At 42.6% G+C, this 16,486-nt stretch overlaps 2 protein-coding genes across 4 annotated transcripts; both read left to right on the plus strand.

Moving 5' to 3' along the window:
• The first annotated feature begins 3,660 nt into the window (after window positions 1-3,660).
• angptl6 (angiopoietin-like 6) lies at window positions 3,661-8,543 on the plus strand. Its single transcript, XM_046331947.1, has 6 exons — window positions 3,661-4,762; window positions 4,962-5,102; window positions 5,250-5,469; window positions 6,945-7,138; window positions 7,511-7,781; window positions 7,904-8,543. The coding sequence occupies exons 1-6, from the start codon at window positions 4,301-4,303 to the stop codon at window positions 8,086-8,088; spliced, it is 1,473 nt and encodes a 490-aa protein (XP_046187903.1). The 5' UTR covers window positions 3,661-4,300; the 3' UTR covers window positions 8,089-8,543.
• Window positions 8,544-9,427: 884 nt separating this feature from the next.
• icam5 (intercellular adhesion molecule 5) lies at window positions 9,428-16,465 on the plus strand. Of its 3 annotated transcripts, none has more exons than XM_046330592.1 (8): window positions 9,428-9,680; window positions 11,627-11,890; window positions 11,986-12,315; window positions 12,671-13,021; window positions 13,146-13,409; window positions 13,505-13,834; window positions 14,202-14,468; window positions 14,719-16,465. In XM_046330592.1, exons 1-8 carry the CDS (start codon window positions 9,629-9,631, stop codon window positions 14,931-14,933), a joined length of 2,073 nt encoding a protein of 690 aa, XP_046186548.1. In that variant the 5' UTR covers window positions 9,428-9,628; the 3' UTR covers window positions 14,934-16,465. The 3 variants fall into 3 exon arrangements, with proteins under 3 accessions (XP_046186548.1, XP_046186549.1, XP_046186550.1); XM_046330593.1 differs by having other exon boundaries at window positions 13,149-13,409; XM_046330594.1 differs by having other exon boundaries at window positions 11,630-11,890.
• The last annotated feature ends 21 nt before the right edge of the window (window positions 16,466-16,486 follow it).

Here is a 16,486-nt window from a genome sequence, read left to right on the forward strand (position 1 = left end):
CAATAGGTAAGCAGCTTGGTTTGAAGAAATCAACTGTGGGAGCAATTATTAGGAAATGGAAGACATACAAGACCACTGATAATCTCCCTTGATCTGGGGCTCCACGCAAGATCTCACCCCGTGGGGTCAAAGTGATCACAAGAACGGTGAGCAAAAATCCCAGAACCACACGGGGGGACCTAGTGAATGACCTGCAGAGAGCTGGGACCAAAGTAACAAAAAGCCTACCATCAGCAAGGGCATTGAAGATGAAACGTGGCTGGGTCTTTCAGCATGACAATGATCCCAAACACACCGCCCGGGCAACGAAGGAGTGGCTTCGTAAGAAGCATTTCAAGGTCCTGGAGTGGCCTAGCCAGTCTCCAGATCTCAATCCCATAGAAAATCTTTGGAGGGAGTTGAAAGTCCGTGTTGCCCAGCAACAGCTCCAAAACATCACGGCTCTATAGGAGATCTGCATGGAGGAATGGGCCAAAATACCAGCAACATTGTGTGAAAACCCTGTGAAAACTTACAGAAAACGTTTGACCTCTGTCATTGCCAACAAAGGGTATATAACAAAGTATTGAGATAAACTTTTGTTATTGACCAAATACTTATTTTCCACCATAATTTGCAAATAAATTCATTAAAAATCCTACAATGTGATTTTCTGGATTTTTTTCTCATTTTGTCTGTCATAGTTGAAGTGTACCTATGATGAAAATTGCAGGCCTCTCTCATATTTTTAAGTGGGAGAACTTGCACAATTGGTGGCTGACTAAATACGTTTTTTGCCCCACTGTAAATGAATAGAGGATATATCACCATAATGGTAGAAATATTACTTTTCCTTATTTACCAGATTTGGATATTCTACACACGGGCTATTCCTGTAATGAGCTCTGGCCCAAAGAAGACCACATTTGGTTGGTCCCAACTGTGGTTTGTGACAACTACAGTATGATAACCCGTTGTAGCCAATTGAATTGCAGTAATTCCGTTACAGATTTTTCAGTAAATTACATGACCAATTTCAGAACAGAATTAAATCTGATTTTATTTGTCACATGCTTCGGAATCAACAGGTGTAGACTAACTGTGAAATGTTCACTTACGGGTCCTTTTCCAACAATGCAGAGTTAAAGATGAAAATATAAATAGTGACACAAGGAATAAATACACTGTGAATAAAGAAAAAATATAATGAGTAAAAGCCTATTCCCCCTCAGGAAACTAAAAAGATATGGGTCCTGAGATCCTCGAAAGGTTCTACAGCTGCAACACAGAGAGCATCCTGAACGGTTGCATCACTGCCTAGTACGGTAATTGCTCGGCCTCCGACCGCAAAGCACTTCAGAGGGTAGTGCGTACGGCCCAGTACATCACTGGGGCAAAGCTGCCTGCTATCCAGGACCTCTACACCAGGCGGTGCCAGAGGAAGGCCACCCCAGACATAGAGTGTTCTCTCTACTATCGCATGGCAAGCGGTACCAGAGTACCAAGTCTAGGACAAAAAGGCTTCTCAACTGTTTTTACCCCCAAGCCATAAGACTCCTGAACAGGTAACCAAATGGTTACCCGGACTATTTGCATTGTGTGCCCCCCCCAACCCCTCTTTTCACACTGCTGCTACTCTGTTCATCATATATGCATAGTCACTTTAACCATACCTACATACTACCTCAATCTACCTGACTAACCGGTGTATATAGCCTTGCTACTCTTATTTTCAAATATCTTTTTACTGTTGTTTTATTTATTTTCTTTACTTACTTCTTTACTAGTCAGTGTAAATATATGTGAGTGTGTGTGCATAGAGTCAGTGTAAATATATGTGAGTGTGTGGGTAGAGTCTAGTGTGTGTGCATAGAGTCAGTGTAAATATATTTGAGTGTGTGGGTAGAGTCTAGTGTGTGTGCATAGAGTCAGTGTAAATATATGTGAGTGTGTGGGTAGAGTCTAGTGTGTGTGCATAGAGTCAGTGTAAATATATGTGAGTGTGTGGGCAGAGTCTAGTGTGTGTGCATAGAGTCAGTGTAACTATATGTGAGTGTGTGGGTAGAGTCTAGTGTGTGTGCATAGAGTCAGTGTAACTATATGTGAGTGTGTGGGTAGAGTCTAGTGTGTGTGCATAGAGTCAGTGTAAATATATGTGAGTGTGTGGGCAGAGTCTAGTGTGTGTGCATAGAGTCAGTGTAAATATATGTGAGTGTGTGGGCAGAGTCTAGTGTGTGTGCATAGAGTCAGTGTAACTATATGTGAGTGTGTGGGTAGAGTCTAGTGTGTGTGCATAGAGTCAGTGTAACTATATGTGAGTGTGTGGGTAGAGTCTAGTGTGTGTGCATAGAGTCAGTGTAAATATATGTGAGTATGTGGGTAGAGTCTAGTGTGTGTGCATAGAGTCAGTGTAAATATATGTGAGTGTGTGGGCAGAGTCTAGTGTGTGTGCATAGAGTCAGTGTAAATATATGTGAGTGTGTGGGTAGAGTCTCGTGTGTGTGCATAGAGTCAGTGCAAGAGAGTTGGTGCAACAAGGGTTAATGCAGGTAGTCCGGGTAGCCATTTGACTAGCTATTTAGCAGTCTTGTTTGAAGTCTTATGGGTTGGGGGTGGAAGCTTTTCAGGCTTCTGGTGGTTCCTGACTTGCATCGGTACTGTTTGCTGTGCGGTAGCAGAGAGATCAGTCTGTGGCTTGGGTGGCTGAAGATTTTGATAATTTCTTGGGCCTTCCTCTGACACCGCCTGGTATAATTTTAATCACTGAATAATTCATAAACAAACTTGATCTCAGTAAAAACACTGTAACTAATTGGTAGGTCTACCTTTACTTGTTACTTCTGTGACCTTTCATTATCCTCCCTCCTCATGAGTGAGAGAAATTAGAGATTTTTGGTAAGGGAATTACAAGGCAGAAGGAATGTAATCTAAACAACAAAATATAAGTGTTGATATTCGTTGGCAGAGGTCTTTACATTATTGTTGTTTTGATGTATTTCTTAAACATTTGAATACTTTTTCTTGTAGATGATTTCTAAGACCCATTTTCCATCTGTTTGACCAGAAATGAAAACCTTTGCTTATTCCACATTTTTAGGAGGAAAACGGTTGGAAAATGTATATATGCCTTAATTTGTAAAACCATAGACTCTTAGCTTTCATTTGACACCACATTTGCCATGTTCCTGTAAACTTCTCATGGGTCCTTTTCAGATGAAATGCCGTCTGTACCGCATCTACTAGCACACAGCAGTTGAAAGAGACTATCCAGGATGACTGACAGCATTATTCCTCGTCTTAACGGTGGATATTCACCTTCATCTGCATCTTACCCATATTATAACCCTCAATGTATTGTTTTTATGTTTGGCATGGTTCAATAAATTATATTGATTACTCATAGGCTACCTTTTCAAGCTGAACTACAGTAAACAGATGGACCGCCTGGGAGTAGGCCTCGGTGAGAGAACAGCAGGCTGAAGGGAGGCAACGGGCCGAGACAAAGAGAGGGCTCCTGCCTCCTGCACTGAGGGCCAGAGGCAGCTGAGCTGAGAGGATGGGAGGAGAGAGGGGGGGGGGGTGTCATTAGGGTAGTTTGTAATTATGTCTCTCTTTGTTTAGAGGGCCTGTGACAGGGATGAAGTGAGGGGGAGGTCTTGCAGCTGAAAAGATGATAGATGATCAATGGTTAATGTTTGGCGACATGGTCCAGAGCTTCTGACACTACCATTTGTCAATCATGTGATGTATTCTTTTTCTTTGGTATTCCAGTTTACTTACAGACACTTGTTGGTACCAATAATGTGTTTCACTGAGGTTGAGGAGTAGTGACCCCTGCAAATATAGTCTATTGTGTCAATGTTGAGGTGATAATGGTGTTTACGGTGTTGACAATGGTGGTAGCCAGAGTTGACCCTGAAAGGATTGTGTTGATCAATGGGATGGAAGTGTGAGTTGACTCTCTCTGGGTTTTGTTGACCATTGTCACCCCATTGCTGACTTGCTAATAAACTCCAGCCAGGCAGACAGTGTTAAGGGTACTTTCGCCTTCCAGGGGAACATCTGGTGGGCTGTCAAGTCATGCTCTGCTTTCCACTGAAAATGCCTGTATGGAATTTTGCATCTGTGTGGCCACTGTCTGACTGTGATGTACTTGTTGGTGTACAATTATAGTTGTTTGAAATGGGGAAAAGCTATTTTTACTGAATGAATACATCTCTACATGTTCTAGATATAGAGTATCATGTTTTATTGGGGAAATCTGCTAATGAATCTCCATCACTGCTTATTTCCATGGACAGAAGAGCAGTTGAACAGGTAGATGGAGAAGCAGCTGACTATTGGCCTGTCTTTGTTGCTGGGGCTCCTCCTAGTCATGCCTGAGGTGGGGGGGCGGAAGGAAGAGTCCCAAAAGCGCCTTTCCCGCTCCTCAGAGCTAAAAGCAGGCCGCTGCTCCTACACATTCATTGTTCCTCAGCAAAAACTGAAGGGGGCGCGGTGCGTGAGCACCGAGTCCACCACCGGCGCCGCCAACCACTCAGAGGTAACGGCTCTGCGGGGGGAGTTGAACCGTCAGCAGGAACAGCTGGAGAAGCTGAGAGGCCAGCTGGAGCAGGAGGGCGCCCTGGTTATGGAGGTACGGGCGCTACGGAAAGAGAGCGGCAGCATGAACTCCCGCATCGCCCAGCTCTACGCCCAGCTGCTGCACGAGGTTATGTACAAGAAGGACCAGGTGGTCAAACAGAGGCGGGTCGAGAACCTACTGCTCAACGCCACCGCACAGGTAATCAGACAGAGAGCATTGTGGGAACAGCCGTGTTCATAAGGAGGGAAGTTAGAATCATATAACTGTATAGCTGCTCCTACTACTGCTCTCTACTGTCTTAGTATCCTTTACCTATTGATGACAGGCATGTAGCACCTTGATACATCCCTGATTGGCCCGTTGTCTGTTGCTCGGTCATGGTGGACCAACATCCCAGATGCTGCAGATCTCCACTAGTTACAGGGAGCTGGAGAAGAAGTATGGAGCCCTCACCTCCATGATGAGCAACCAGAGTCAGCTCATCGCCCGGCTGGAGAAGCTGTGCCAGGCCACCAAGAACACTACCCCACCTCCACAGGTAGGGAGAGCTCTGTATTTATCAAACCACTGGCATTGTTCTCAAGCACTGACCCTGACCCATGAAGCTAAAGTGGTACCATAACATACTACAGTACCCACAATGCTGTGTACAAAATTCTTTATATATTTATGTTGTATTGGATAGATGACCTCTGAACCCCTGAATATCCAGTCCAGTGGGCCCCTGAATGACAGCTCAGAGTCCAATGTGATGGCTAATGATGTTCAGAGAGACCAGGGCGCCCCTCCACTACAGCCACAGGAGGAGAGAGAGCCCCTGCAGGGGACAAAGGTGCTCCCCACCACCAAGGCTGACACCCCTACCGACGCCCCCTTCATAAGCTTCCCTGTCACTAAGACCCCAGGTAAATTAAGGCACCCTCAGAGTTTACAACTGCCAACGGCGCTTTCAGCTTAACCAACACTGTCTATGTAGGAATGAAAGTCTGTCTTTGTAAGACCGTGTGAAAGAGTAACATTATGTATCTTCCCCGGGCAGCGTTATCACACATTATAACACCTTGTTTCTATTTCAGTCAATACATCGCATATCTCATTGGTTCCTGCTTTGTTTCGATATTGTTTTTCACTGACACGGCTGACAACAATCATCAACATTAAGCTGTTTCCTTTTGGCCCTTCTAATGCTTCATTGTTTGCTGTTGGGACCTTGAGTTTGTGTTTTGAAACAGTGTCAGTATTTTGTCAGTGTTATTTACACTCAAGAAGACACTGTGCAGAAGCTCGGGGACTCACTGACCCACTGATAGGACTTTATCTCTCTGGGAATGCCTAAACAATGTCTAATAACTGCCAGCTGTTCTCATCAGAGTAGCGAAGGGGCTTTGTTAATGAGTAACACACACACAAGGTTTGACTTTGATATAAAATTTGCAAATTCATCAATAATTGTTGTTATAAATAACAATTAAACGGGCCAAAATATAATCCTCTCTTTTAGGAAATAAACCATAAAAAGTAGCTAATCCAGAACTTGGCACCAATAATCAGATTTGTCAGCACCTCCTCTTTAGAAAGAGCGATTAGGATAAATTCCAAATTAAAATATATTTGAATCTAAGAAAATCTAATTTACCAGCAGTACACACACACACACACCACACACACACACACACACACACACACACACACACACACACACACACACACACACACACACACACACACACACACACACACACACACACACACACACACACACACACACACACACACACACACACACACACACACACACACACACACACACACACATCAAGCCACCCTAGCAAACACACACCCTAATCACAGCCCTCTTTAGGACACTGCTATGTAACCTTGAATTACAAGGCGATACCCCCATACAATGCACGGTGTGCGCACAACTGGAATGTGTAAGATTACAAGGCAGAGCATTCAGATGGGTGACACCACCTTGTGTGGACAGGCTTTCTGTGTCCGTTCCTGCGGGGTATACTTATCTCTCCCAGTGTGACATAAGACATACAACATGTGTGGTGAAAGAATGTCTTCGGGCAATAAAGAGATAAGCTGAAGCAAAGCGAGGAAACATGTATCTGTGACCCTGTTGGCTCTAACACAAACACAATTCCAGACCACTCTCCCCATTACGTGTCTCACTCACTCCCTCATTTCCAGCAGTTGGTTGAGCCTACCTAGTGGCAGGTGGGCGGAGTTTGGACGTTCTGGACTCCCATTAGTTCCATTGCACCAGACAGGCTCAATCGAGCACAATTATGACTATTTGAACCCAGGTATGTTTTCCCGAAATCCTAACTGCCTTTGTGAGCCACATACCTACACCATCTCTGTCCCTCAGGACCCTGGAGGGACTGCCAGCATGTGCTGGACTCGGGCGAGACCACCAATGGGATCTACCTGCTGCGTCCACAGAGCGCCAACCGGCTTCTGCAGGCCTGGTGTGAACAGACCAAGGCCCAGGGAGGCTGGACCGTCATCCAGAGGAGACAGGACGGATCAGTCAACTTCTTCAGGACCTGGGAGCAGTACAAGGTGCTCTCACCTCCTGTTTGCAGTGAGCCACTAAAAGTGAAGCGCTCAAGAGCTTGTTATGACGTCAGACAGTGTGCTATTACCATTGCAATACAAAACACACAGTGAGTGTGTGCACTGCAGACCCATAATCATTTCCCCTCCTCCATTTGCCTTTCATTTCAGCAGATTATATATGATGAAACATGACCTGTATAGTTACTGTAATTGGCAACCATCACAGTGGGTTATAAAACCAGAAAAACAGCTGGTATTAGAGCTCAGACTCAAGAGTATCCTTCAGTTGAGGCCAGTTTAACACCACAGAAGTCATGAAAACTATTGCTACAGTGAACATAACCCTAAACTATCTGTCGTACCCCTCCACCACAGCAAGGCTTTGGGAACCTGGATGGAGAGTACTGGCTGGGTCTGGAGCACCTCTACTGGCTGACCAAGCAGGCCCACTACAAGCTTCGGATGGCCATGGAGGACTGGCAGGGCCGCCAGGTGTTTGCAGAGTACGACAGCTTCCGCCTGGAGCCTGAGAGCGACTGGTACCGTCTGAGGCTGGGGGAATACCAAGGCAACGCTGGAGACTCAATGTCCTGGCACAATGACAAAGCCTTTACAACTCTGGACAAGGATAAGGATGCTTATTCAGGTGAATCGTCTCTCACTCTCTACTACCCTCTCTCTTTTCATTTCTGCCTCTTTTCATGGCTGCCTGTTTGAACACCCAGGTTTGGCTTGATGAGTTGGTTTCTCTCTCCATTTCCGCATTAGGGAACTGTGCCCACTTCCAGAAGGGGGGCTGGTGGTACCACATGTGTGCCCACTCCAACTTAAACGGCGTGTGGTATCGAGGGGGTCACTACCGCAGCCGCTACCAGGACGGGGTTTACTGGGCAGAGTTCCACGGGGGCTCCTACTCCCTCAAAACGGTCACCATGATGATCAAACCCACCTAACCCTCTCCCCATTGGTGGCACCTTAATTGGGGAGGACGGGTTCGTGGTAATGGCTGGAGTGGAATAGTTTCAAATACATCAAACATGGTTTCCTTGTGTTTGATACCATTCCATTCACTCCGTTCCAGCCATTATTATGAGCCGTCCTCCCCTCAGCAGCCTCCTATGTTAAACACACATGTCCATCAGGCATCAGGGTAATATTATGGTTCCGTCATGGATAAGGAAGGATGTTAATGAAGTTCTTACATGTTAAACAGGTATGTTAATAAGACAGTGTTAGACTGACATGCCAACACAACATGTGGAATTGGTTTCTAACTGCAATGTATTTATTTAATAAAAAATTGCAAAACAATGTTTGAACATTACTTTTTGATATTATCTATCTATCCTCTCACAAACATACACACACACATACACTCGCATACACACACACACATACACACACATACACTCGCATACACACACATACACTCGCATACACACACATACACACACACATACACTCGCATACACACACATACACACACATACATACACATACACTCGCATACACACACATACACACACATACACACACCACAAGGTGAGTTAGGAGTCCGTTTATTTTGCTTATGAGAACTGACTTTGTGGTTTGATGCAGTGGTGTAAAGTACTTAAAGTAAAAATACTTTAAAGTATGACGTACGTCGATTTATGGGGTATCTGTACTTTACTATTTAGATTTTTGATGACTTACTTTATTACATTCTTGAAGAAAATAATGTACTTTTTACTCCATGTGTGTTGGAGTGTGCCCCTGTGTGTTGGAGTGTGTACATTTAAATTTAAAAAACAAGAAGATTGTGCCTTCTGGTTTGCTTAATAAAAGGAATTTGAAATGATTTATACTTTTACTTTTGATAACTAAATGGAATTGCTCAAATATATTTAAGTTTGATACTTAAGTTTATTTAAAACCAAATGCTTTTTTACTTATACTCAAGTAGGACTTTACTGGGTGACTTTCACTTGAGTCATTTTCTATAAGGGTACCTTTACATTTTCTATCAGGGTACCTTTACATTTTCTACAAGGGTACCTTTACATTTTCTATCAGGGTACCTTTACATTTTCTACAAGGGTACCTTTACATTTTCTATCAGGGTACCTTTACATTTTCTACAAGGGTACCTTTACATTTTATATAAGGGTACCTTTACATTTTATATAAGGGTAGCTTTACATTTTATATAAGGGTACCTTTATTTTTACTCAAGTATGACAGTTGGGTACTCTTTCAACCACGATGTCATGTTTCCGTTTTAGCAGTTTCCTCTTTGCTCAGCATCAGGGCAGGGTTTGAATTTCCTCTTCGAAACACTTGCTTCACACAGTAAGCTCTCTGCCTGAGATACAGTAACTGGCATTAGCACAGTGTTAAGACCGAGCCTGGACCAACGGGTGGACCATCAGTCAGGGCATCCTCTCTTACGACATCCCCCATCCCCCTCACCTTGCTCAGCATCACCCCCACCTTGCTCAGCAGAGAACTACCATGATCTCACTCCAGAGGATGTTGGGCCTCACGCTCATGCTGTTACATGGAGGTGAGTGTTTAATTTGTTCCATACTTATCTATTAATATCTATTGTTGTGATATCTGTGTGGATTATGTTTATGTTGACCGTAGTTATTATCTACTCTGGTGATATAGTAACTGTTTGCTGTCTCCCAGGGTGGTACTTAAACATGTGCTCGCCTCCCACTAACCGAACTTGAACGGAAGTTGGTTGTTGATAAAGGAAATTAGTTTTAACCCCACAATGGTCAATTTGAAGACTAATATTTGAGAGCAATTAAAGTCAAGAAATTAAAGTATTTCATGAGCAATAAAAATAATAATATTGATATGTAGCAATAATGCAATAGGGTTTTTCCTGGTCAGGTCACATGGATAGGAACAACTCATGACCCTAATTAAATAATACAATTATATAATAACATAAAATCACAAGAAATACACTTACACTCACTCAGGTAAAACACAGACACTGTTGATGTCATTGAGTGATATGACATTGTCTAAACGGGTGTGGTGGGTGTGAATGTCCATGCTGTGCAACATTGAGAGCAATGTAAATGACTTCTGAAAACCACTGATGGTGGGTGTGGTGCATTGTAGTTAGTATGGTAGTTTGTCTTGTATGTGCTAACCTATGGATGCTCCATATTTGACAGATCCACCATTGTCAAAAATAAGAATCCTTTGACCTTCATTTTGGAACACATAGGGATGGACTATGTGCTTTCCAGTGCCCTTTTAAGCAATTGTTGTTCCATGATATACTGTGTATCGTGGTTATTTTATTAGGATCCCCATTTAGCTGCTGCTTTTGCAAAAGACATGACATTATACAGAACATTAATAGACAAGAACAGCTCAGACAGAACTACATACTTTTAAAACTTCTTCGGATGAGCTAACGTAGGCTAATGCGATTAGCATGAGGTTGTAAGAAACAAGAACATTTCCCAGGACATGGGCATATCTGATATTGGCAGAAAGCTTAAATTCTTGTTGATCTTACTGCACCGTCCAATTTACAGTAGCTATTACAGTGAAAGAATATCATGCTATTGTTTGAGGAGAGTGCATAATTTTTAACATGAAAAGTTATTAATAAACAAATTAGGCACATTTGAGCAGTCTTGAGCCAACATTTTGAACAGAAATGCAATGCTTCATTGGTTCAGTCTAAAACTTTGCACATCACTGCTGCCATCTAGTGGCGAATCTAAATTGCACCTGGGCTGGAATAATACATTATGGCCTTTCTCTTGCATTTCAAAGATAATGGAACATAAAAATACAAAATAACATTTTTTTTATTGTATAAGCTTTTACCAGAGCTATTGTGTTATATTCTCCTACATTCCTTTCACATTAACTTCAAAGTGTTTCCTTTCAAATGGTACCAATAATATGCATATCCTGCCTGAGCTACAGGCAGTTAGACTTGGGTATGTCATTTTAGACATAAATTGAAAAAAGGGCACACACAGCCTACATAACAATACATATACACACAAACTATCAAGGTCAAATAGGGGGGAGGCGTTGTGCAGTGAGATGTGCTCTGTCTGTTTTTTTGAAACCAGGTGTGCTGTTTATTTCAGTAATATGAGAAGGAATGGAGTTCCATACCATAATGGCTCTATATAATACTGTACGCTTTCTTGAATTTGTTCTGGATTTGGGGACTGTGCTTGCACAATAGGAAATAACATCTGAATATTTTGGGCAAGGCGATTCCCCTTTCAACACATTTTAGAAGAGATGAGATCATCAACAACATAATGTAATATTTTCCTCACAGCACCCTCAACTCCAGGAACTATGACCACCCTCCAGCAACAGCCAAGCCAAAAGCTATTTTCCAGCTCATCTCTGTGCTCACATTATTTAATTCACCCTCACTTACCTCACAAGGCAGAACAGTTTATATTTGATGTGGATTTCACATTGATGTCTTCATTCTGGTATGTTTTACAGTAGTTACCTTTCCTCTTGAGCTCAACCCTCCCAGAGTGGTGGTGAGATATGGAGACTCAGTCTCAGTCAACTGCAGCACATCATCCACAGACCATGATGGGATGGGCTGGGAGGCCACATTCGGAGGTACAAGTTTAGAACAAGATGTCACCTTTGTCACCTGGACTGTGGATAACCTTACTGATTGGACAATAGAACCCAAATGCTACATCAATCGCAATGATGGCAAACAAAACTCAAAAGTACTTCCAGTCATTCTCTACAGTGAGTATTTTCCTCCTTGTGAATGTGAAAGATATGTTTCTATTTAACTGTATATCAGCATTGAGGGTTTTTTACATTGTTGATCTCATCTACAGAGACTTCAGACAGAGTCTCCATCTCTGTTCTGAACCACTCTGGTCCCATGGTGGAGGGGACACAGTACCAGCTGCAGTGTGACAATCAGAACATCGCTCCTCTACAGAACCTGGTTGTGAAGTGGTACAAAGGGAATGAACTCTTAGATAATGTAACTTACAGTAACGTCAGTAAGAGACCAGAGGATGTGTCAGCTACTCTGATGATCAGCCCCAATAGATATGATGATGGAGCTCAGTATAGATGTAGAGCAGAACTGGACCTGGGACCAGAGGGACCACAACCCCATCCTACAGTGACATCAGAACCTCTCAGCATTACTGTTCACTGTGAGTTGGCTATTAATCTTGATCTTTTTCATGGTCATAAATCAAAAACATGGACAAGCCTCTCACAAGCTTGTTATTGACGTCTTGTGTAAGGCATGTGTCTATCCTTAAAGTATGTTATTATTGGACTATTTTACAAACGTTTAACTAATTCTAGCGACACATGCTATCAGCTTTACGCTGTTCTAACCAATCTTAAAGGTAGAATAGGCCTAATAGTGATTGAGACAGGTTTTACATAATTGTTTACCACCTTTTAAGTTGCTGTATTTTAGTCTCAACTGAACTGCATGGCAACCCATAAGTTGCATAGTTTTGAGTGGTCTACTCTAAAAGTACCTCCTTTTCTTCTAAGACGCTCCTGAGTTCCTTCCAGGAAATGACACAGTGGAGGTGAGTGCAGGCAGTGATGTGTCTCTGGACTGCAGTGCTGAGGGGAACCCTCCTCCTGAGCTGAGGTGGACCAACAACACTGCAGAGGGAAATGCCAATGAGACCACTGTGGGGCGCCTGCGTACTCTCAATATCTCCAGAGTAACAGCTAATGCAACTTACAACTGCACAGTCACAAATAGACTGGGCTCCATCACCAAGCAGATACATGTATTAGTAGATGTACCTCCACAACAACACCCAACGATGTTCTCCACAGCACCTTCAACTCCGGAAACTATGACCACCCTTCCAGGAACAGCCAAGCCAAAAGGTATTTTCCAGCTCATCTCTGTGCTCACATGATTTAATTCACCCTCACTTACCTCACAAGGCAGAAAAGCTTATATTTGATGTGGATTTCACATTGATGTCTTCATTCTGGTATGTTTTTACAGTAGTTACCTTTCCTCTTGAGCTCAACCCTCCCAGAGTGGCGGTGAGATATGGAGACTCAGTCTCAGTCAACTGCAGCACCTCATCCACAGACCATGATGGGATGGGCTGGGAGGCCACATTCGGAGGTACAAGTTTAGAACAAGATGTCACCTTTGTCACCTGGACTGTGGATAACGTTACTGATTGGACAATAGAACCCAAATGCTACATCAATCTCATTGACGGCAAACAACCCTCAAAAGTACTTCCAGTCATTCTCTACAGTGAGTATTTTCCTCCTTGTGAATGTGAAAGGTATGTTTCTATTTAACTGTATATCAGCATTGAGGGTTTTTTACATTGTTGACCTCGTCTACAGAGACTCCAGACAGAGTCTCCATCTCTGTTCTGAACCACTCTGGTCCCATGGTGGAGGGGACACAGTACCGGCTGCAGTGTGACAATCAGAACATCGCTCCTCTACAGAACCTGGTTGTGAAGTGGTACAAAGGGAATGAACCATTAGATAATGTAACTTACAGTAACGTCAGTAAGACACCAGTGGATGTGTCAGCTACTCTGATGATCAGCCCCAGTAGAAATGATGATCGAGATCAGTATAGATGTAGAGCAGAACTGGACCTGGGACCAGAGGGACCACAACCCCATCCTACAGTGACATCAGAACCTCTCAGCATTACTGTTCACTGTGAGTTGGCTATTAATATTGATCTTTTTCATGGTCATAAATCAAAAACATGGACAAGCCTCTCACAAGCTTGTTATTGACGTCTTGTGTAAGGCATGTGTCTATCCTTCAAGTATGTTATTATTGGACTATTTTACAAACGTTTAACTAATTCTAGCGACACATGCTATCAGCTTTACGCTGTTCTAACCAATCTTAAAGGTAGAATAGGCCTAATAGTGATTGAGACAGGTTTTACATAATTGTTTACAACCTTTTAAGTTACTGTATTTTAGTCTCAGCTGAACTGCATGGCAACCCATCTGACATCCCATAAGTTGCATAGTTTTGAGTGGTCTACTCTAAAAGCACCTCCTTTTCTCCTCAGACGCTCCTGAGTTCCTTCTAGGGAATGACACAGTGGAGGTGAGTGCAGGCAGTGATGTGTCTCTGAACTGCAGTGCTGAGGGGAACCCTCCTCCTGAGATGAAGTGGAACTACACCGCTGCACGCAATGTGAAGTTGTCCACTGAGGGGCGCCAGAGGACTGTTAGAATCACCACAGCCACGTCTACCAACGCTGGGAGCTACATCTGCACTGCCACGAATAGAGTTGGGACGGCCACCAGAACAACAACATTATTAACTATGAAAGGTATTATACCTGACCGACTGTGGGACATGTTATGGTAGAAACGTAGCTAACCCTGATGTAGTGATTCATGTTGTCATAAGACATGCTTCATATTCTTTCAGTAAGATGAATGAATGGATCGCATTCAATTCCACAGAGCTGAATTGCGAAACACGAATCCTAGATCACGAGCTAGCCTGAATCAATTTATAAACAGAATTGGTCTGAATCATGTTTAAACTCTCCTGTTCTTCTATTTCCTCCCCTTCAGGTGGCTCCTCGAGTATAATTTATATAATTTGGGTGATTGTATTTGTTTCCCTGGTCATTGTCCTGGTAGTCCTGATAGTCTTCTGTATGATGAAGAAAAGACAAGGACATTATGATATCATACCAGTCGACCAGCCAAACAACATTCCAATGATGCCACTGTCTACAACAGGGGAAGGCAACCATGATCCAGAGGGGTATCCTACGAAGGTGTGAGGAGTTACCTAGGTAAATTAGATCAACTCTGAGTTCAACTCGGGATAGTCTGTCATAGGAAAGTGTCTCACCCTTTAGCCAGGTACATTTCAGAACTAATCTGCTCCTGGGCAGGCTAACTCCAGTCCAGTAGAGGTTACTGAGGGGAGGACGGTCCATAATAATGGCTGGAACGGAGCGTGGATACCATTCCACTGATTGCGCTCCAGCCATTACCATGAGCCCGTCTTCTCCCGATTAATGTGCCAACAATCTCATGTGAACTCCACTTACCCTGACTGAAGTGACTGAGCCACGAGTTGAAGACCAATTAAATACGAATCCCTCCCGCTTGTAAAGATTGCGTCAACATCTACTGCATTTGAGGAAGACAATATTTTATTCATGAAATGTTTTTTTGTGTGTAGATGTTTTTTTTTTTTTGGGGGGGGGGTTCAAATATATCACATTCCAAATTTTGTAATGACAGAATGCATTTTAAACTTCACGCACAGTAACACTTTTGTACAACATTCAAATGATTTGGTCTACATGCAACACTGGGATTTAATAAATAAAATCCTTAAAAATACATTTAATCCACATCATTGAACAATTCTGAATAAAAACTAAATGTATTTATTTCAAACAACAATGAGACTGCGTGATCTGCAAAAGTATTTAAAATGTAAGATTAGGGTGGCGATTCAATCGGAGTAATGTATTTTACTTGACTTTGAATGTGATTTTGAGTAACAAATCTATGTGCGTTTACTGTTATTACACTTGTATAGGATTTGGAGTCAATGTCAACTATGTGTAGTCTAGACTAGGGCCGCAACTTTGGTTCAAGTAGTGGGGGGACATAATATTATCATTTGTTTTAAAATATCCAGTCCGATAAACACTATACAAACAGCCTATGCGACCGCACGGAGACATCCGCGTGGTCTTAAAGCACACCGCGCCTAGTTTTGTATCACATTCCAATGATAAAACTGGGGAGGACAAAATTGAATTTCAGAATGTGGGGGGGACATGCCCCCGTCTCCAGTGAAAGTTGTGTCCTTGCAAGGAATTGCACTGTATAAGAAAACAACAACATGAAATGTATTACTGCCATGTGCTGGCTGCCCTCTTGAACAAATAGTGTTGTAAAATTTGAGGATTTATGTAAGTATGAAGTAGCTATGTGTGTGTGCTTACCTTAGTCTAGAAAATGAATCAGAATACTGTTGATACATAGGCCTCGATTCAGTGGTACAGTTTGTTGTATTGTGTTTACACAATCTAACTATGAGCTTTTTTTTTAGTGTGACTAGCGTTTTTTAAATGCTTTTGTAGATTTTTGCCTGTTCAAGTGTCTTGCATCTGACAACATACAAAGGAATTTAATAAGAATGTTCATATTTCTATATCAATAGTTAATTGTATTGCTCGCTGTAGTCTAATTACAATAGAATCTGAACATTCATTTTCCTTTTTAAAACTTTTTTCAAATATGTTTTTAAAAGTGACTTGTGTATGCCCATAAATAAACAAGATTCACCGATTATGACACGCCACTGCCAGTC

This window comes from Oncorhynchus gorbuscha, linkage group LG26 (genome assembly GCF_021184085.1).
Source record: "Oncorhynchus gorbuscha isolate QuinsamMale2020 ecotype Even-year linkage group LG26, OgorEven_v1.0, whole genome shotgun sequence".
Lineage (NCBI taxonomy): Eukaryota > Metazoa > Chordata > Actinopteri > Salmoniformes > Salmonidae > Oncorhynchus > Oncorhynchus gorbuscha.